Source organism: Neofelis nebulosa, chromosome 14 (genome assembly GCF_028018385.1).
Source record: "Neofelis nebulosa isolate mNeoNeb1 chromosome 14, mNeoNeb1.pri, whole genome shotgun sequence".
Lineage (NCBI taxonomy): Eukaryota > Metazoa > Chordata > Mammalia > Carnivora > Felidae > Neofelis > Neofelis nebulosa.
In genome coordinates this window covers 51,864,048-51,882,402 of record NC_080795.1, presented here as the reverse complement: position 1 = coordinate 51,882,402, position 18,355 = coordinate 51,864,048, and the positions used below count along the sequence as shown (strand labels likewise).

Below are 18,355 nucleotides of genomic sequence, written 5' to 3'. Positions count from 1 at the left end.
CCTCCACATTGTTTCCCAGAGCAGCCCCACCAGTTTGCATTCCCACCAGCAGTGCAAGAAGGCTCCGATAGGGAAACATTATTGATGACATAGTGCAGAATCCCCTTGGTGACTAAGGTGGTTGAGGCTAGGAGACCTAAACTGTAATTAACACAGTTCAGGTCGTCACCATGTCTCACTGGAGTAACCTGTCCTATTTTCTTCAAATCCATGTTCCAGAATGAATCGTTTAAAACTCAAATCTGACAGGGAACATCACATGATGCATCAACCAGCCACGAACAGAATCCGTGATGTGGCTAAAAGGCGAGTGTGTAGATCCTTGCTATAACTCGTGTGCTGTTAGTGCTAATTTATTCATTATACCAACTCTTTTTGTTTTTCTTTTTTCAGCAAGGATGAACCCTTAGTTATCCTGAAGCCCCAGATTCATTTCAAGTCTGGGCTAAAAGACAGTTTTGACATTTTGATAATCTTGATGAAGCATGGAAATCAGGATGAGTAGGGGGAGCAGAGAGGGGACGCTGCAGGCCTATCTAAGCACATTGTGTGACATTTACCTGCCATCTTCTCCTTACCTATAAAATGGAAACAATGTTAGTCCTACTTACTTCATGGGGCTATTGGGGAACTTCATGTAAAATTAGAATGTATGTTAAAGGTCATTACAAATCATGCAGGGCAGAGCAAATTCAATAATTCTCTATTAGAAATAGCAGATTTATAATTGAGATACAGGTAAAGAAGAATAACATTTCCAGTGCTCATAGTCAGAAATGAAGTTTAATTATGAGGGTACATCAAATCACTGGTTAACTCTGAGACCTCATTTTGTCAGTATTACCACCCTCTCCAGGCATTCTCGTATTCTGTTGTTGTTTGTTGTTGTTCCTTGAACCAAATTCATTTTCATCCCCTAATTTTTGCACTTATTATCCCCCCTCTACATGGTTAGCTACTCCCCTGGATGCGTGTATGGCTTCTCATCATTTGGGTTTCAGCTCTAATGATACCTTCTCATCCATGCCCCCCATCAATATCAAAGACCACTGTGCCACAGCCCTGCCCCACTCCAATTTCACATGACCTTTATTTTCTTTTTAACATTTATCACCTAAATCTCTTATTTATTTTTTTAGTTGTTTATGGATAAAGTCACTGCTACGTAAGAGCACTGTGCCCTTTTTTTGGAAGGAGGACCTGACTGACCAAGCAGTCTGTCACTAAGCAAGATCAAACTGCTAACATTCTGGATGACAGGAAGTTCACAGTGACCTTGTCAAATCAGAGAGATGATCTGTTGGAAACTTGACTTTCCAGATGAACGAGGTGGGGAAGGAAACATACAAGGACAAAAAACACTGAACAGAAATAGACTTAGGATAATTTTTTTTTTTTTTTTTTTTTTTTTGCTTTGCCCTTACATATAAGAAGTTGGAACCGGCCTAACATATTAAGCAAATAACAGTTTGGAGAGTAGAATTTCTTGTTCTTTTTTGTCAGTACCCTGCAACCTGAATCCTATGAAAAATGAGATTGAAGTAGCCTGAAAAGATGAAATTGACAATTTTCTACACACTGCATTTGGATAAGTAAAGATATTCTTCTACGAATTAAATTCAAAATCTATGTACTTATTGTTCAGATAACTCATTTGCCTATAATTTCTATTCTATAGCATATGAAATGTTATTTTAAAATATTTGCTCTTAGTCTCATCCCCTAAGGCAAAATTGTGATATGGCACACCTACTTATTGGCATTCCCCAACATCTTTCAAAAATTGTATCTTCTTATTTTTTTTTTAAGTAAGCTCTGTGCTAAATGTTGGGCTCGAACTCATGACCCCAAGATCAAGAACTTCATGTTCTACTTACTGAGCCAGCCATTTACCCCCGTCTTCAGCTTTGAGACACTTAATTCCCCTCCACTCACTGTTTTATCTACCTGTTCCACAACTCACTCTGTAAAGCCCTGCTTTCAGCTTTCAGCAGATCTCTGTTTGGTGTTTCTTCTTCTAAATTCCTACTCAAAATTATATATAACCCTACTGTGGCACTTAAAGAAGTGTATGATATAAAAAAAATTTTTTTAATGTTTATTTTTGAGAGAGATAGACACAGAATGCAAGCAGGGAGGGGCAGAGAGAAGGGGACAGAATCCAAAGTGGGTTCTGGGCTCTGAGCTGTCAGCACAGAGCCTGATATGAGGCTTGAACCCACGAACCGAACTGTGCGATTATGACCTGAGAAGATGTCAGATGCTTAACCAACTGGGCCACCCAGGTGTCCCAAGAAGTGCATGATTATAACTGTGTATGTGTCTGTCTCTCTCATTAGATTCTACTTGTACTACCAAATATATAGTCCCGGCGTTTATTTGTTACACAGCATAGCAGGTGTTCAATAAAGGTTTCCATTTTATACTTCTCCATTTTGTTAACTTTAAAAAAAACCCATTTCCCATATGTTACTTTATTATTGCTGTTTGACAGCCAACAGAAGTGGGGTTGGGTCATTTGTTTTCATATTTTTCTATGTTAAAAACTCATACCTTCTTTTTAGAAAAAAAATTCCAAAAGTGATGAAGTAAAGAGGATTTGTTATGTGTGACTGTGATGTTTAAGAAAGACAACTATTTTCCATTTAACTGGAAGGAAAGTATATTGAAGAAAATCCCAGTGAATAGATGAATCTACATATAGTTCAATTTTCCAATTAATTTACTCAGTCATCTGAGTGGTTTGAACACAGACTCTAGAGCAGGGCCTTGGGTTTTAATTCTGGCTCCGACACTTGCTAATAAGCTTGTTTGACCTTAGGCAAATTCTTCATCTTTCTGTGCCTTAACTTTCTCATTTGTAAATGGGGCTAATAATTATATCTAATGCACAGGGTTGATCTGAGGACATAGTCAACAAATATTTATTTAGGACATATTATATACCAGGCTCTGTTCTTGATATGAGTGATCAAATATGAAAAAAAAAAAAAAGCTTCTTCTTCGTAGAGTTTGCATTCCAATTAGCAAGATAAACATAAATACACATATATGTGTTAGAGGTAAGTGCTAAGGAGAAAAAGAAAAGCAGAGAAGAGGAATATGAACTGTTGAGGAACAGACGAGATTTGGAATTTTAGATAGGGCAGCCAGGGAAGGTCACACTGGAAAGTCAACTTCTGAATACAGACTAATGAAAGTGACTGTAGTGGCAGCATCAGTCTCGATGGGGAGGCCTCCGATGCAGAAAGAACAGTAAATTGCAAAAACCTTAAGAAAGAAGCATGCCTGGTGGGTTCAACGGACAGCAAGAAGGCCAGTGTAGTTGAAGTGAGTGAACAAGGAGGAAATTATAGGCAACAGGTGTGTGTTGTTTATGTGTTGTTTATGAGGATAGGGATACTTTCAAAAGTCCAGAGTAAAGAAAAGAAAGAGGTGCTGTATTAAAGGCACTTGTAGGTGTGAAAAGGAGAATTCAAGGAGTCAGAATTTGGTTAGTACTTGAAAATCTTGTTTCCTTTCCTGTCCCTGCCAGTGGAGAGTCTTTCAATTTCTCATTTCAATCACTTGATTTCCAGAGACCATAAGTTGTAACTCTAACATGAACAATTGCCATTTAATAAAATACAGGGATTTAAAATTTTCCTGTCTCAATTTATTAGTAATAACAGCAAACATGAACAGAAGAGTGACTTGGTGTTAGGTACTATACTAAGTGCTTTACATATATTAACTACGTAATATGTTAATACATTTAGACATGATGGTAAGAATCATACATTAAGCATTTCAGTTCATAAGCACCATTTTTCTAGATGATCAGTCCAAGAAATATTGGTGTAATTCTAGACTCTTCTTTTTCCTCTCCCACTTTGCATCTTTCCTCCTGGGTCCAGATTCCATCATCTTATGACAACAACTGCAGTCTAACTAGTATTGCTCCCTGATTGGCCTCCTTCTTGCTGCCTTTGCTCTCCTCTGCAAAATTCCCCAACTCCCACCCCACTCCTGCCGCCCCACCCCCAACCGGTCAGCTTTCAGTGAGACAGCTGGAGAAATATGCGACAACATGAATCTCCTTCTGTCACTCCTCCTGTGCCTAACTCCTGCAAGGCTCCCGTTTCTCTTCAGAAGCTGAAGTTGTCATGACAGCACACAGGGCCTGACCTGATCACCCGCCTGCATGGGCACAAGTGTGTGCCACACACACACACACACACACACACACACACACACACACACTAGCTTTTAAAAAACAGTCTCTGTTTCACGCTCACTATTGCAATGGAATTTACACTAAGCAGTATTGCTTTAAGTACCATTGAAGTTCCCTGTGTTTTGAAGAAACAGCAGTGACATTTATTTTTTACTATTATGTTCCTGAAACTGTGAAAGCCAATACAATAAAAGTATGAGAGAATTCTGAAATTCTAAACAGTTTAAAAGAAAATAAAGCACTTTTGGTTTCTATGTGATGGTACCTGTGTCCTTCTATGCAGTGCATTTCTCATTGGTGAACTATAGATGAAATTTCAAATTGAAAATATTTGAAGTCTGTTTTATGGCAGAAAAAGGGTCCTGGCTATGGCAGTAACTATGTGACTCATCTTATCTGGTTCCGTTGATATTGTATCAGTTCCCCTTCCTGAATATCTAGAACCAGAGAGTGGGACCCTTTCCACAGTTACTATCGCAATTCGTAGTGTTTTTTCCAGTGGGCATTAGCTTATACCTACCTAGAATTCTGTTTCTGTGTAAGGTAAAGCTCTATTAAAATGTATGTTCATGTGAAAATTCCATTTTAGTTTAAGTCTTTATGTATAACAGGGCCTGGTAAATAAATTAACACTGGGGACGAACAAATAGACAACAAACTAGGGTTTGGTTGCTTTGACCAGACCAAGAAATTAATGCAAACAAAAGCAGAAAGATACTGATTGCTGGCAACCCACCCACCCCACTCCCCTCCACCATGTCTTCCTCCAAAAGTCAGGGGAGTTAGACAAAATTCTTTGTCATACAAGGATTCCCAAACTCACTGTTAAACATACTTACATTTTCTAAAGCCAAAAAGCCTTACTGTAATTTACAGATCGATTTGTCTCTTAAGTGGAAGGAACAAAGATAGGAAAGGAATTTGGGAATCTAAGTAACCTCTTTTATTTTTAATGCCACGGAGGTGCTGTGGGCTGTGGTTCTGCCAATTCAATAAAGGATACAAGCTCTCAGAGACTGGCAAGCATTCAGCAGGGGGATTCAAAAATAACTAGGACTCTGCTGGAAGTTCTCTGGGGAGAGATCTCACAGCGCTCCTTGTCATTCAGACAGTGAGTTAATGGGTTAATTAAAATGCAGAATTCATTCTCTTTAGTTTGGGGAAAATTCTTTCATTTCTTCTTCCTTCCTCCTCCCAATTACCACTTACACATAGGCTTGTCTAATTTTTTTTTTAATGTTGATGCTTAGAATTTATAAGCAAATAGTATTTCATGGTTTATAAGGTACTGTCTTATACATTTCATATTCAATAGTTTAACTGGCTCAATTTTTTTTTTTTTTACAAATTGTCTTCACAATTCTATGATGAAGAAATTATTCAAGTTATTCATATTATTTCTGTTCTTTAGATGTATAACTTTATGTATGTATGCATGTATGTATGTATTTTGAGAGAGAGACCACGAGTAGGGAAGGGCAGAAAGAGAGAGAGAGAATTCCAGGCAGGCTCTGTGTTGTCAGCACAGAACCCAACATGGGGCTCGATCTGACGAACCATGAGATCATGACCTGAGACAAAACCAAGAGTCAGATCCCTAACCAACTGAGCCACCCAGGTGCCCCTAGATCTATAATCTGAAGCTCTAAGAATAGTTACTGGATCACTAAGTACTCAGAGTTTTAAGGAACAGAACCATAACTTGAACCTATGTCTTTAGTTTTAAAACCTTGTACTCTTTCCATTTCATGACAGTTAAATTTTGGTAGTTAATGTACTAATAAAATTCTTTGAGTATTTTCCAGAGACTCAAGAACAGGTAGAACCACAGGATAAGGGAATCAGGGTAAAGGAAGGTGGTGAGGAGAGACCAAAACTGGCAATGGATAAGCCAGCCACATAACAAAGAAAGAATACTCTTAACCTGTTTGAATGTAAAATGCACAGCCTTTATCATATTATGCAAGTACTAGATTTATCTATATTTTCACTGCCATATTTCATGTCTAGAACAGCATGCCTTATCAGGTGTACCACCAAGATTGAAAAATTAATTAAACCATGATACACCATCGATCAATTTTAAAAAGCTAAAATGGGGGGCAGGCGATGGAAGGAAGGCAGATCTTAGAATCAAAGAAATACAGTATTGGTAACTGCAGAAGGTATGAAATTTCTGTAAATAAGTCATAACACAACCTTACTAGACAATCAATAAGCATTTATTAAGTGCCTATGGATGGGTACAATGAAGCAAAATGCATAATCTAGGTGAAGAAGCTTAAGTGCTGTGTATGAAATATTAATTACTATCCTTCAGTTTCACAGTGTTGACCACTGCTAAAAAAAACCAGATCCATTTGTGCAAAAAGATGTCTGAGTGTGCAAGCATCAAGAGGGTACAAGGTAAAGAAGGGAGGAAGAGGAAGAGGAGGATAGGAGGAAGCAACTAGGGGAGGCGAGGATGGCCTGGAGGAGACGTAGAAGAATGGAGGAGGGATCGATCTAATTTAACCAGGAGCTTCACTGAAACTCAATGGTGGTCTGAATCCGGTCTGTACCAGCTCCCCCGATTACATAAGCAATAACTGCCGTCCTATGTATGAAATGATACTTGAAAACATCAGCTTTCAAAAAGGGTTTCATGCATTGTTCAATCATCTCTGGCTTCATGTCTAATACTGAAGATTTTTCCATCCTTGCATATTTTTTAAATCATGAAGACTGAAAACTAGACAATTTCTCAGATTTGAACTAAATGTAATGATTAAATGTCGGGCAATGCTTGGAAATTAAATCTTGTTATGACTGGTGATCAACTTCCTTGATGACCTAAAAGCTTTAGAATTTGTGATTAAAATTAGAAAGTTGTCTGAGCTGAAACTAATCATCTAAATATTTTACTTGGGCATTTTGCATATATCATGATTACCATCCCAAAATCTGTGTGCTGAACTGGAAAAATGAAATTAGATTGTTTCTAATTAAAAACATTTCTGTTTCTGTAATGAGAATTGTATACATAAATTGCCCTATAATGTGAAATAATTACTTTTGAAATTACTCAAATAAAAAGAAAAGATCCTCAACCTTTTAGCTGTGCATTATGCTCATGAATTTATTACTAATTTGAAGGAGATAATATCCTCAACATCATTAAGCCTCATGACTAAGTGGTAATATTACACATTCTGATGTTGTCACATAGTTGCTGTGATTGAGGAAAAACTAACCTAGTAATGGTAATTACTTCTTTAGAAAGGCAAAATTATAAATAAATAATAATGCAGAGCAATTTCATTTTTAAAAGTCAATAATGAATTCCATCAGCTGCATGCCATTAAAAATCAAAGAGGTTACTCACATGCATCAGATCTTTTTATAGCTTTATTCCTTCCATTTAAAAGTACAGGCCGATCCATCAATAATAATAATGTTATTTTGACTTGTTTGACCAAAACTTAATAAAAAAATACAAAAACCTCCTATTTCTCTCCTCATTTCTCTGGAGCCCAGAGAACTTAAAGGAATAAAATGCTGAAGGAAAACAAATGCATTTAAGCCAAGTGTTAAACAGATGGTGAGGAGAGCCTAATGAAATGTATTACCAGTTTTTGAAACCCAGAGCAGTGGTGATAAAATATAAGCGTGTGACTTGATCACTGTTACTACCTGAGCTGTGCACAACTTTTCAGTTAGGGGCAAGGTAAGACAATATGGAAACCTTATTGACAAATGACTTCCAGTGAATGCATGAAAAGAAGTCACTGATGACTTGTTATAAGTGGCCATTGTACATGAAAACAAACTCTAAATCACTATGTCTGAATCTATAACTGGGAGCAACTCCTGATAGAATTGTAGTTAGCAGCAGTACCTATAGTAAATCAGGGACAAATAATGTACATGCACCGAAAGTCTTTTTTAGATTCTATATTTAGATTTAGTATTTCAGCATAGTTTACCCTCTCTGGACCTCCCCTACCAAACATTCCCTTTTTAGAAGCAGTAACCAAGATTTCTATATAGCTTATCCGGATTTTGAAAATACAACACAAAGCCAGCCTTATCTGACTTTCCAAAATGACTTCTTTAAAGCTGAGAGCACTTACACATACCTTTGCGAGGGCAGAACATTTCTGAGGTCCTCCCTTCAAATCTACTCAGCCAGCAATATGCTGCTTTCAGGAAGAGAGGACAGGGATTGTGGTTCTGGTGCTGCCCTGGGTAATACAACACTTCCTGTCTGGGAGAGTGCCCTCTCCTCCCACCTGGTGCCTGACCCCTGGTGGCAGTGTGGGAGATTCAGAAGTTTCCGTTTCTGCACACAGGAAACTGTACCCACCTTGTGACTGTGGACTTGCTTTTGGCTCATCGAATATTTTGGAAACAGTGCCAGCATGCTCCGCATAATACGTTACTAAGTTGACCCTACAAGTCTACCATAAAATGACAAAATAACTCCGTATCTAACTTCTGTACAGTTTCTTATCATAAGGTAAATCAATGGCATGACCACCTTTAACAAATCTCTATTATTTAGTCTTAATAGCACGGACAGGCAGTACATTTGATAAGCTGGGTACTGACCTAGCTGGTGTTTTGTACCTTTACAGGTATTTAAATGCTGTGAGCTCACTGTTCAAACGTAAGTTTCATTTTTCCCTTAGAACCTCCAACTGCATCATGATACAGTATACCTTATATTAATATTATGCTATTATTGTTATTTCTTTCTGTGTGTTTTTTTTTTCCCAGTTAGTACAGGAGAGAGTCCACCACAACATCCATCATGGTGCCGAACACTTAGTAATTGAATGAATGGATAGAAGTCATAATAATTCTCTCCTTGTGCCCTCTTAATCCACATTTCCTGTTAGCTCTATGGAAGCAAATGGCAGCCTCAAGAGCCTGACTTTCTCTGACTCCATGCGAATGTCTTTTAACTTCAAAATCCTGGAGAAGATTTTGGTGGATGCTTTTTTTTTTTTTTTAATTCTCTCCTGTCATCATATTTTTTATGAGATCCTTCAATGCAGCTCACTGAGATATACACATATAATTCTGTATTTTATTTGGGGGTAGGAATCATGATCATAGAATGCAAAAAATATCAACTCAGATCCTTGCAAGTCCAAAGATTACTGGATGCCAAGACAGTGGGCTTCAGGGGCAGTTTAAAAGATATAAAGGTCAGTAAAAACTGTGTGCAGAGTTAGGATACTGTAACGAACTAACAATGGTTATAAAGGAAGCAGAGTTCATGTTACTACCAGTTTATAAAAATGACACTCTATATCACAGCAAAGATACTAAGATTTTGTATGCAATACAGAATCTATAGCCTTTGCCAAGTTCTGACAGCTCCATAATGAACTACTCATTGCCTAAAGCAAACCAATGCTTTTTAGAGGGAAATGTTATAAACTGGCACTATGATTCATTTTCAAATAAAGATTTATGATGTCACATCTTTCCTATGGAACTACGTTTGTATCCACTACAAACTCTTTATTTGGCACCTTTAAGAGTTCCAGTAGTGTGGCACCTGGGTGGCTCAGTCAGTTAAGCTTCTGACTTCAGCTCAGGTCACGGTCTCATGGTTGTTCTGTTCCTGAGTTCGAGCCCCTAATTACAGTGCAACCCCTGCTTCACATCCTCTGTCTTCCTCTCTCTGGCCCTCCCCACCTACACAGGCCCATGTGCGCGCTCTCTCTCTCAAAAATAAATAAACATTAAAAGAGAAAAGAGTTCCTGCAGTATTCCCTATGAATGCTATTCAATAAGACAACATATGTAAAACTTCTAGTAAAGTTCCTGATATTCTGCTATAACTAGGTCCTTAATAGATATTAATTTCCATTCTTTCCCTTAATGACATGGCTGGCTTAAAGTAATGCTAATGGCCACAGTGCCTTACATATGTTTAATGCTCTATCATTTACGAAGTGCTTCAGCTAATATTCTCCTGTTATGTACACAACCACACGGGGAGATGCTGCTTATCCTTAAAAGTTTTGCCGAGTTAGCTATGTACAGAAAATGACAGACTGTTTCCTCGCAGCTTTAAGTGGTGAGCAAAAAAAGAGAGGGCAGAAGTGTTCTGAAGATGTGCTGATGTTCATCTTCAAATAATTTAGCAGAGCTTCAGACTCCCAGGAAACAAGAACAGCACATAAAAATAAGGAAGGAATTGGTTCTTTTTTTAAACCAGACTTCTTGTTAAAAACACGCACACACACACACACACACACACCCTGAACAAAATATACACACGTGGTTTTCAACATCTGCAGAAGATGCAAAGGAGGGTTTTGACATTTCTATATCTCACAGAGATGGGAATGCTACCTATATTTGCATTGTGTTTGAATATGAACAAGAAAGCTACAAAAACACACACATTGTCACATCAAACACGCTTGTGAACTGGCATGTGACAGGTGCCTATATAAGCAAATATCTACATCTATATATGCGCCATATCTACACAAGATACAGATTTACCAATGTTTTGTCATTTGCTCTTTCTTATTTGCTCTCATTAGGAATCTGATAGGAGCTAGACGTGACTCACTCATCAGTTAAGTGTAGTTGTTTCAGGGTTTTGTAAGACCAACTCAATATTTTAATTGTGTTTAGACCTGCCCATTAGTCCTCTGATGTGCATAGTTTCCTATGAGTAGTACTGGTTCTTAGGCACTGCTTTCTCTTAGCTGTCCATCACCTTTGGGATCCAGGTTGCTAAGAGCTCTTCTTTAAAAATACAGTAAAACCTTGCCTTGTGAGTAACTTGTTCTGTAAGTGTTCCACCAGAAGAGCAAACATTTCTAATAAATTTTTACTTATGATGCATGAATGTCACATGATCACAACTGAGCCAATGGTTCTCTCTCTCTCTCTCTCTCTGTCTTCCTGCGGGATTGTGGGTGATTGTCTCCCATACTCAGATGCTCTGTCTCAGGCTGTGGTGTTTGGCAGGAATCAGTGATTTTTCAGAACGTTGGAAGGTGCCCACAACTGGCACTAGTGTGTTTTTGTCACTTCAAAGCACCTACGGACAGCCCTCTGCTTTTCCAGACAAGAGTAAGCTAAGGAATGCTTTGCTTCATTCTAGGTCATTGGATAGGTTCCTTCTTAAAGTTGTACAAAAAAAAAAAAAAAAAAAAAAAAAGAAAGAAATATTCCATTGAGTCAATAGATAGCAGTGATTCCATTAGTGATAGTGCAAGTTGTCCTACACAATAACCCTCCTCTTTCTTGTCTGCTTCACACCAGCCATGAAGGTTTTCTTTTTTTTTTTTTTTTAATTTTTTTTTTTCAACGTTTTTTATTTATTTTTGGGACAGAGAGAGACAGAGCATGAACGGGGGAGGGGCAGAGAGAGGGAGACACAGAATCGGAAACAGGCTCCAGGCTCCGAGCCATCAGCCCAGAGCCTGACGCGGGGCTCGAACTCACGGACCGTGAGATCGTGACCTGGCTGAAGTCAGACGCTCAACCGACTGCGCCACCCAGGCGCCCCCAGCCATGAAGGTTTTCAAAGGTAAGTGCAGGTTAATTTATTTTTCTTTATATTTTGTATTTTCTTTATTATTGTGTATTACAGTATTGTAACCATTTTTATATGAATATTTTGGGGTTGTAGAATGAATCATCTGAGTTTCCACTATTTCTTATGGGGAAATTCGCTTTGATAAGTAAGTGCTTTGGATTATAAGCATGTTTCCAGAACAAGTTATGTTCAGAAACCAAGGTTTTAATCTATTTTTATGGGGCACCTGGGTGGCTCAGTCGGTTGAGCGTCCAACTCTTGATTTCAGCTCAGGTCATGATCTCATGGTTCATGGGATTGAGACCCACATTGCTCTCTCTCTCTCTCTCTAAAATAAATAATATATATAACATAATATTATTTATTTTATTATATTTATTTTATTTATATTATATATGTAATACTTATCTATTTATTTGAGAGAGAGAGAACACACAAGCAGGGAAGAAGGGCAGAGGGAGAGCGAGAGAGAGAATCCCGAGAAGGCTCTACACTGAGCAGTAACTCAATCCGATGACCCTGGGACCATGACCTGAGCTGAAATCAAGAGTCAGATGCTCAACTGACTGAGCCACCCAGGATCCCCTATTCTAGATTATTTTTCTAGCTTAGTTTTTAATTTATTTTCCTGGTTTACATTTCTTTACTGTTTATTTATTTGGGGGGGGGGGGACAGAGAGAGAGGGAGACAGGATCCAAAGCATGTTCTGCCCTCTCAGCACAGAGCCCAATGTAGGACTCCAACTCAGAAACCTTGAGATCATGACCTGAGCCGAAGTCAGAGGCTTAACCAACTGAACCACCCAGGCGCCCCTTTCCTAGTTTACCTTTTTTTTTCTTTATATTATATCTGTTATTACAGCATGTAGATTAATGAATTTATGGTAATGTGACTTATTTTATTTTTTGAAAGTATTTTTAAAATTTTATTATGGTAAGAACATTTAGCATAAGATATACCCTCTTAAAATAAATTTAAGTGTACCATACATTATTGTTGACTATGATAATGTGACTTTAAATTCCTAAGTGTGTTGGTTTATTTTTATGATATGGATAAATCTGCTTGATTACATCATCAGAGTTTGTTCAAATTGAGCTTTTTTTTTTTTGAAGTTGGTAGAGAAATAACCCTTGGCTAAAGGAAGATCTATGATAAAAACTCTTTCCAAGACTTGGGTAATTTTGGAATCATGTGATCTTTCTATTTATAGATGTTAATCGTTGGCAGGTAGGATTATAAAAGTACTTTTGCTAATATCACATTACAATGCCAAGATACAATCTTAACCTGAGATGTCAATTTTACTGGTAGTGTGCACCCTTTTCAAAATGCACTCTGCAGAAGACCAGTAAGAGCACTTCCCCTCTCAGGTGAAGTACTGAATGGGAAAAAACGGGGTCACGATGCTGAATGATGAATGGTGTCAGTTCTCAACTAAGATTCTCAAGGGGATGGATGAACGAGAGGCGATTTCCCCTGGTCCGTAGAAACCCTCTAGCTTCTCTAGGAGAAAGGTTGCTTGTCAAGTATTTAACAAATTTTTTTCTTAACGGAGGGAGTGTTTCAAAGAGATTTTGAACTGCTTATAGCAGCACTTACCGTTGGATACATAAAGGGTATTTTAAGTGTTAGGCTTCATGGAAAAGAAATGCCTCACAAAACTGCTGTAAGTTTAAAATTCATAAAAGAGCTTTTACTAAAGCAAATCGGGTAGCCTGTAAAAAACTTAATGTGGTTTACTGAACAACTACATGTTTGAAGCAAGCCTGTGCTAAACACTGAGGTTACAGTGCGGATGCAGCCACCTGTTACACACAGCCTTTTATTTATTTTATCATTATTTTTTTTAATGTTTATTGTTGAGAGAGAAAGAGACACAGAGTGTGAGAGGGGGAATGGCAGAGAGAGAGGGAGACACAGAATTCGAAGCAGGTTCCAGGCTCTGAGCAGTCAGCACTGAGCCCGACATGGGGCTGGAACTCACAAACCGTGACATCGCGACCTGAGCTGAAGTCTGACACTTAATCAACTGAGCCACCTCGGCACGCCTACACACAGCCTTTTAAATTCTCTTCTTCCTTGTGCACATACTTTATGACTAAAGAAAAAATAAAGTCTCTTACAGTTCTGTGCTTTTGGGAAACATGTCACATATTAAGCAGGGAGCAAATTTTCCATTCTGTTCTTCCCTCCTGTTACATTGCTCAGCAGTCTGCACTCAGTAGTCAGCATCCCTCCCGCATTCTCTGGGCTACATCAGCTAACGCAAGTGTTGCAGAGTGATGAACAGTTAAGGCTCTGGAGCCAGTCTGCCTGGGCTCAAATCTCTGGTTCTCTATTTTCCAGACATGAGGCCTGGGGTAAATTATCAACCTCTCTGCCTCTCAGTTTTATCATCTGTGAAACCAGGATTTTAATAGTTCCTACCTCATAGGGCTGCTATCAGGATTAAATGACTTAATACGTACATGGTACGTAGAACAGTACTTGGCCTAAAGTAAGTACCCAATAAATGCTAGCTTGTTAAATTATCATCATGAAGAGACAGCTATAAAAGCATGTGTAGAAATCTCACATATTGCCTGCCATGTCAAGACAAGCCATGTTTGTACAACATTTTTTATAATGCAAAAATTGATTAGAATGAACTCTTCAAAACAAAGCTCGAACAAACAAACAAGCAAAAAAGTAGACTCAAACCTATAAATACAAAGAACAAACATGATGGCCCGAGGGGTGGGGGTGGGAGACAGGCAAAATCGGTGAAGGGCAGTGGGAGCTACAGGCTTCCAGTATGGAATAAATAAGTCACAGGAATAAACAGTGCAGCACAGGGAATATAGTCGATGGTATTGCAATCGTGTTGCAGGGTGACAGGTGGTAGCTACACCTGTGACCACAGCATATATAGAGAGTTGTTGAATCACTATGTTATGTACCTGAAATTGGAACATCATGTGTGACCTGTATTCAACATTTAAAAAAAATATCTTCTCTTTTGGGGCACCTGGGTGATTCAGTCAGTTAAGTGTCTGACTCTTCCTTTCAGCTCAGGTCATGATCTTGCCGTTTGTGAGATGGACCCCCGCATAGGGCTCTGTGCTGACAGCAAGGAGCCTGCTTTGGATTCTCTCTCTCCCTCTCTCTGATCCTCCCTCATGCTTGCTCTCTCTCTCTCTCTCTGGATCAAAATAAATAAATAAACATGAAAAAAGATTTTCTCTTCAAAATTTATTTTATTTCATATTTTTTATGTTTTATTTATTTTAATTTTTTTTTTTTTAATTTTACTTCCATTAGAGTTAACATAGAGTGTTCTATCACTTTCAGGTATACAACCTGATACCTGTGTTGATTCAACAATTCTATACATTACTTGTGTTCATCATAAAAATTAAGTCTCAATCCCTTTCACTTATTTCACCCATCCCCCCACCATCTCCCCTCTGGTAACCACCAGTTCTTTACAGTTAAGAGTTTGTTTTTTGGTTTGTCTCTTTTTTCCCCCCTTTGTTCCTTTTTTGCTTGTTTGTTTCTCTCTCTCTGTCTTTTTTCCCCCAAGGAGTTTATTTTGGCCAGCCTGGGGACAGGGAGGCTCTGCATCTTCAAGAATGTGTTGGGTCCCTGGCAGTGCATTATGGCTTGTGCTGGCTATGCAGCAGCCGGTGGGACAGAGGGAACTTGATCGTCAGTCCCGGAACTGCTGGCCTGAGGGCTGATGGCACTTGCTGGCTGCAGTCTCCTCCACCTTCGTGACCTGGATCGAGTGAGCCCGGCGCGGTGTGGAGCACACGCCCGTGTCTCAGTAGCGCTGGGTGACAGCGCCTGCCGCGGTCGGTCCCGGTACTGCCGGTACAGGTTGTGGGCGCCCCTGTGGGAGTCAGAGCACAGCCAGGTGCTGAAGTTCCTCACCCTCAAGGGGCATTTCTCATTTCTCAAACACCTGTCCACAGTCCACGATTTCCCCTGAAGACTTCATCTTCAGCTGAGACACAAATACCAGAAGCGGGACTCGGTGACAACATGATCAGGTGCAAAGATTCGCATGTAATAGAGGGGTGGAGTGTGGCATTTGGGGGTGGGCAGGAGGCACCCCACTACCTTGTATTCTCCCAGTGTGCCCAAGGCCTTCAGGGCGCTCTCTCTGCTCTGGCTTCCACCCAAAAAAGGAAGTTCTTGTTTTAGTTTCTTAAATTCCGTATATGAGTGAGATCCTATGGTATGTCTTTCTCTGACTTATTTCAGTTAGCATTACACCTTCCAGATCCATCCATGTCGTTGCAAATGTCAAGGTTTCATTTTTTTTTTTTTTTATGGCTAAGTAGTATTCCATATCTTTCTCCATTCATCTATGGATGGACGTTTAGGTTGCTTCCACATCTTGGCTACTGTAAATAATGTTGCAGTAAACATGGAGGTGCAAATGTCTTTTCAAATTAGTGTTTCCATAATCTAAAAAAAAGCTTTTCTGGTCTGATTTGGAAAATTAAAAATTATCATGAGAAGAGATAAAGAAAGGAAATAAAAGAAAAAATGCAGATCATCGTGATGAATGAGTTTTAAGCTTGATTTCAAGATCCTACAATAAAGTCTACAGAAGAAAATGAATGGTTACATGCATAAGAAGCTATATAGTACATGAAAATTATTATATCCTAAAAGAATTATGTTAAAGTTAATGTCTGATTAAAATATTTATATCAATCAATGGTGCTGTGGAGACTGCCTAATAGCATATATTTTTAACTTTTTACTTTGTAAATTATAATTATTAATTATAAAATATGAAGAGTGTGCCTTGAATATACTGTTTTCATTTCCATATGATGTTCTGCCCCATTTTGTCTTCTACTCTTACTTTATATTTATTTTACATGAACTTGAAAAGGGTATGCTTATCAGAAAGAATTTTTCAGCAAAAGGAAGACAATCTTTAGGATTATGGACATCAAGAAGGGGAAACAACAAAGATTGAGAAGAATAAAATGAGAAAGAAAAATGATGAATTGATTAGAAACTGATGAATAAGAAAATAAAATGGAATAGATATTTTAGAAAATAATTCAAGCTGTTTCAGTCATGTAAGTCAATCCTGGAAAAAAAGTCAGTTCTCTTGAAAAAAACAGAATGACCTATTTTGTTGTTTGCACTTTTTTTTTTTTTTAACCATACAGAGGTATGTAAATTAAAATTATATTATATTTGGTCTATGTGCCTAGACCATGTGCCTAGAAACTGATATAAAAACTGGAATTCATTATTTTATTTTATTATTATTTTAAACTTATTTATTTAAATTCAAATTAGTTAACATACAGTGTAGTATTGGTTTAGGGAGTAGAACTCAGTGATTCACCACTTACATACAACACCCAGTGCTCATCCCAAGTGCCCTCCTTAATGCCCATCACCTATGAAGCCCATCCCCCCAACTACTTCCCCTCCAGCAACCCTCAGTTTGTTCTCTGTATTTAAGAGTCTCTTATGGTTTGCCTCCCTCTGTTTTTATCTTATTTTTCCTTCCCTTCCCCTACGTTCATCTGTTGTGTTTCTTAAATTCCACATATGAGTGAAATCATATGATATTTGCCTTTCTCTGACTGACTTATTTTGCTTAGCATAACACACTCTGGCTCCATCCACATTGTTGCAAATCAAGATTTCATTTTTTTGATCACCAAGTAGTATTCCATTGTACATACGTACCACGTCTTCTTTATCCATTCATCAGTTGAGATAGTGTGGCATCGAGTTACTTTACTTATTAACACAATGTATTACACTTCCTGACAAAAGTCACTGCTTTAGTACAAAAGCAAAATACTCTCCATCACTACCTAAAGGCTAGAAAGGATCCTAGATATCAGTTAGTTAATTTTGGAACAGTCATTTGGAACAATGAATGGGGAGGGGAGGAGGCAAAGAGAAGAGACTGGGGTGTCCAGGCTGTTTGACCAGTGATGCTAGTTCACGCAGGACAAAGGTTTTATTCCTCCTGCTGTCATCTTTCTGACACCACACTTTCAGTTCTCTGGGGTCTATCCAGTTCGGGGTCAGTAATCTTCAGGGCAACATCTTTGCACTTGGGAGACTCCTTCACCTTGTCCTTGGTCCTCAATATCCCTTCTTCCCCACAAAATGCAGTCCAGTTTGTGTTCTCAGTCTAAGCACAAAATCATGAGGACAACTGAAATCAATACCCAGACTAAATTAGACCTGGCAGAGTGGATTCACTGCTCACAGAGTGGATCATAGGATCCAGACCTAGGAACTCCCTTCCTTCCTTATCCTCTTGCTCCCTGAGTATAATAATACACATAGGCCTCTCGGCTGTTCCTTGAACACCAAGCATACTCCTGGCCTAAGGCCTTCACACTTGAAATTCCCCTTTTCTTAGAATGTTCTTCCAAGACATTAGCCTGACTTTGCTTCACCATTATATTAAATCCCTGTTCATATACTTCTTCACGAGAGAGGTCTTCCCTGATTACAGTACCCAAGGAAACACCCCCTTATACACTTTTCTTTCATGACACTTACCACTGACATTATACATTTATATGCTTCTGAATAACCACCC

General features: G+C 38.6%; 1 protein-coding gene and 1 pseudogene across 7 annotated transcripts in view; both read right to left on the bottom strand.

Annotated features, from left to right (window-relative positions):
- Window positions 1-18,355, bottom strand: part of OXR1 (oxidation resistance 1) — a 445,487-nt gene that overhangs the window by 112,791 nt on the left and 314,341 nt on the right. Inside the window, exon 1 of one of the 7 annotated variants that reach the window (XM_058698825.1) lies at window positions 8,335-8,368. The exons of the other annotated variants lie outside the window; for them this stretch is intronic. Within the exon in view, the coding sequence (XP_058554808.1) occupies window positions 8,335-8,353 (19 nt within the window). The 5' untranslated portion in view covers window positions 8,354-8,368. Of the gene's footprint in view, window positions 1-8,334; window positions 8,369-18,355 lie in introns of those variants that run through there. 7 annotated transcript variants of the gene reach the window in all.
- Window positions 12,528-18,355, bottom strand: part of LOC131495044 (large ribosomal subunit protein eL20-like) — a 29,254-nt pseudogene continuing 23,426 nt past the window's right edge.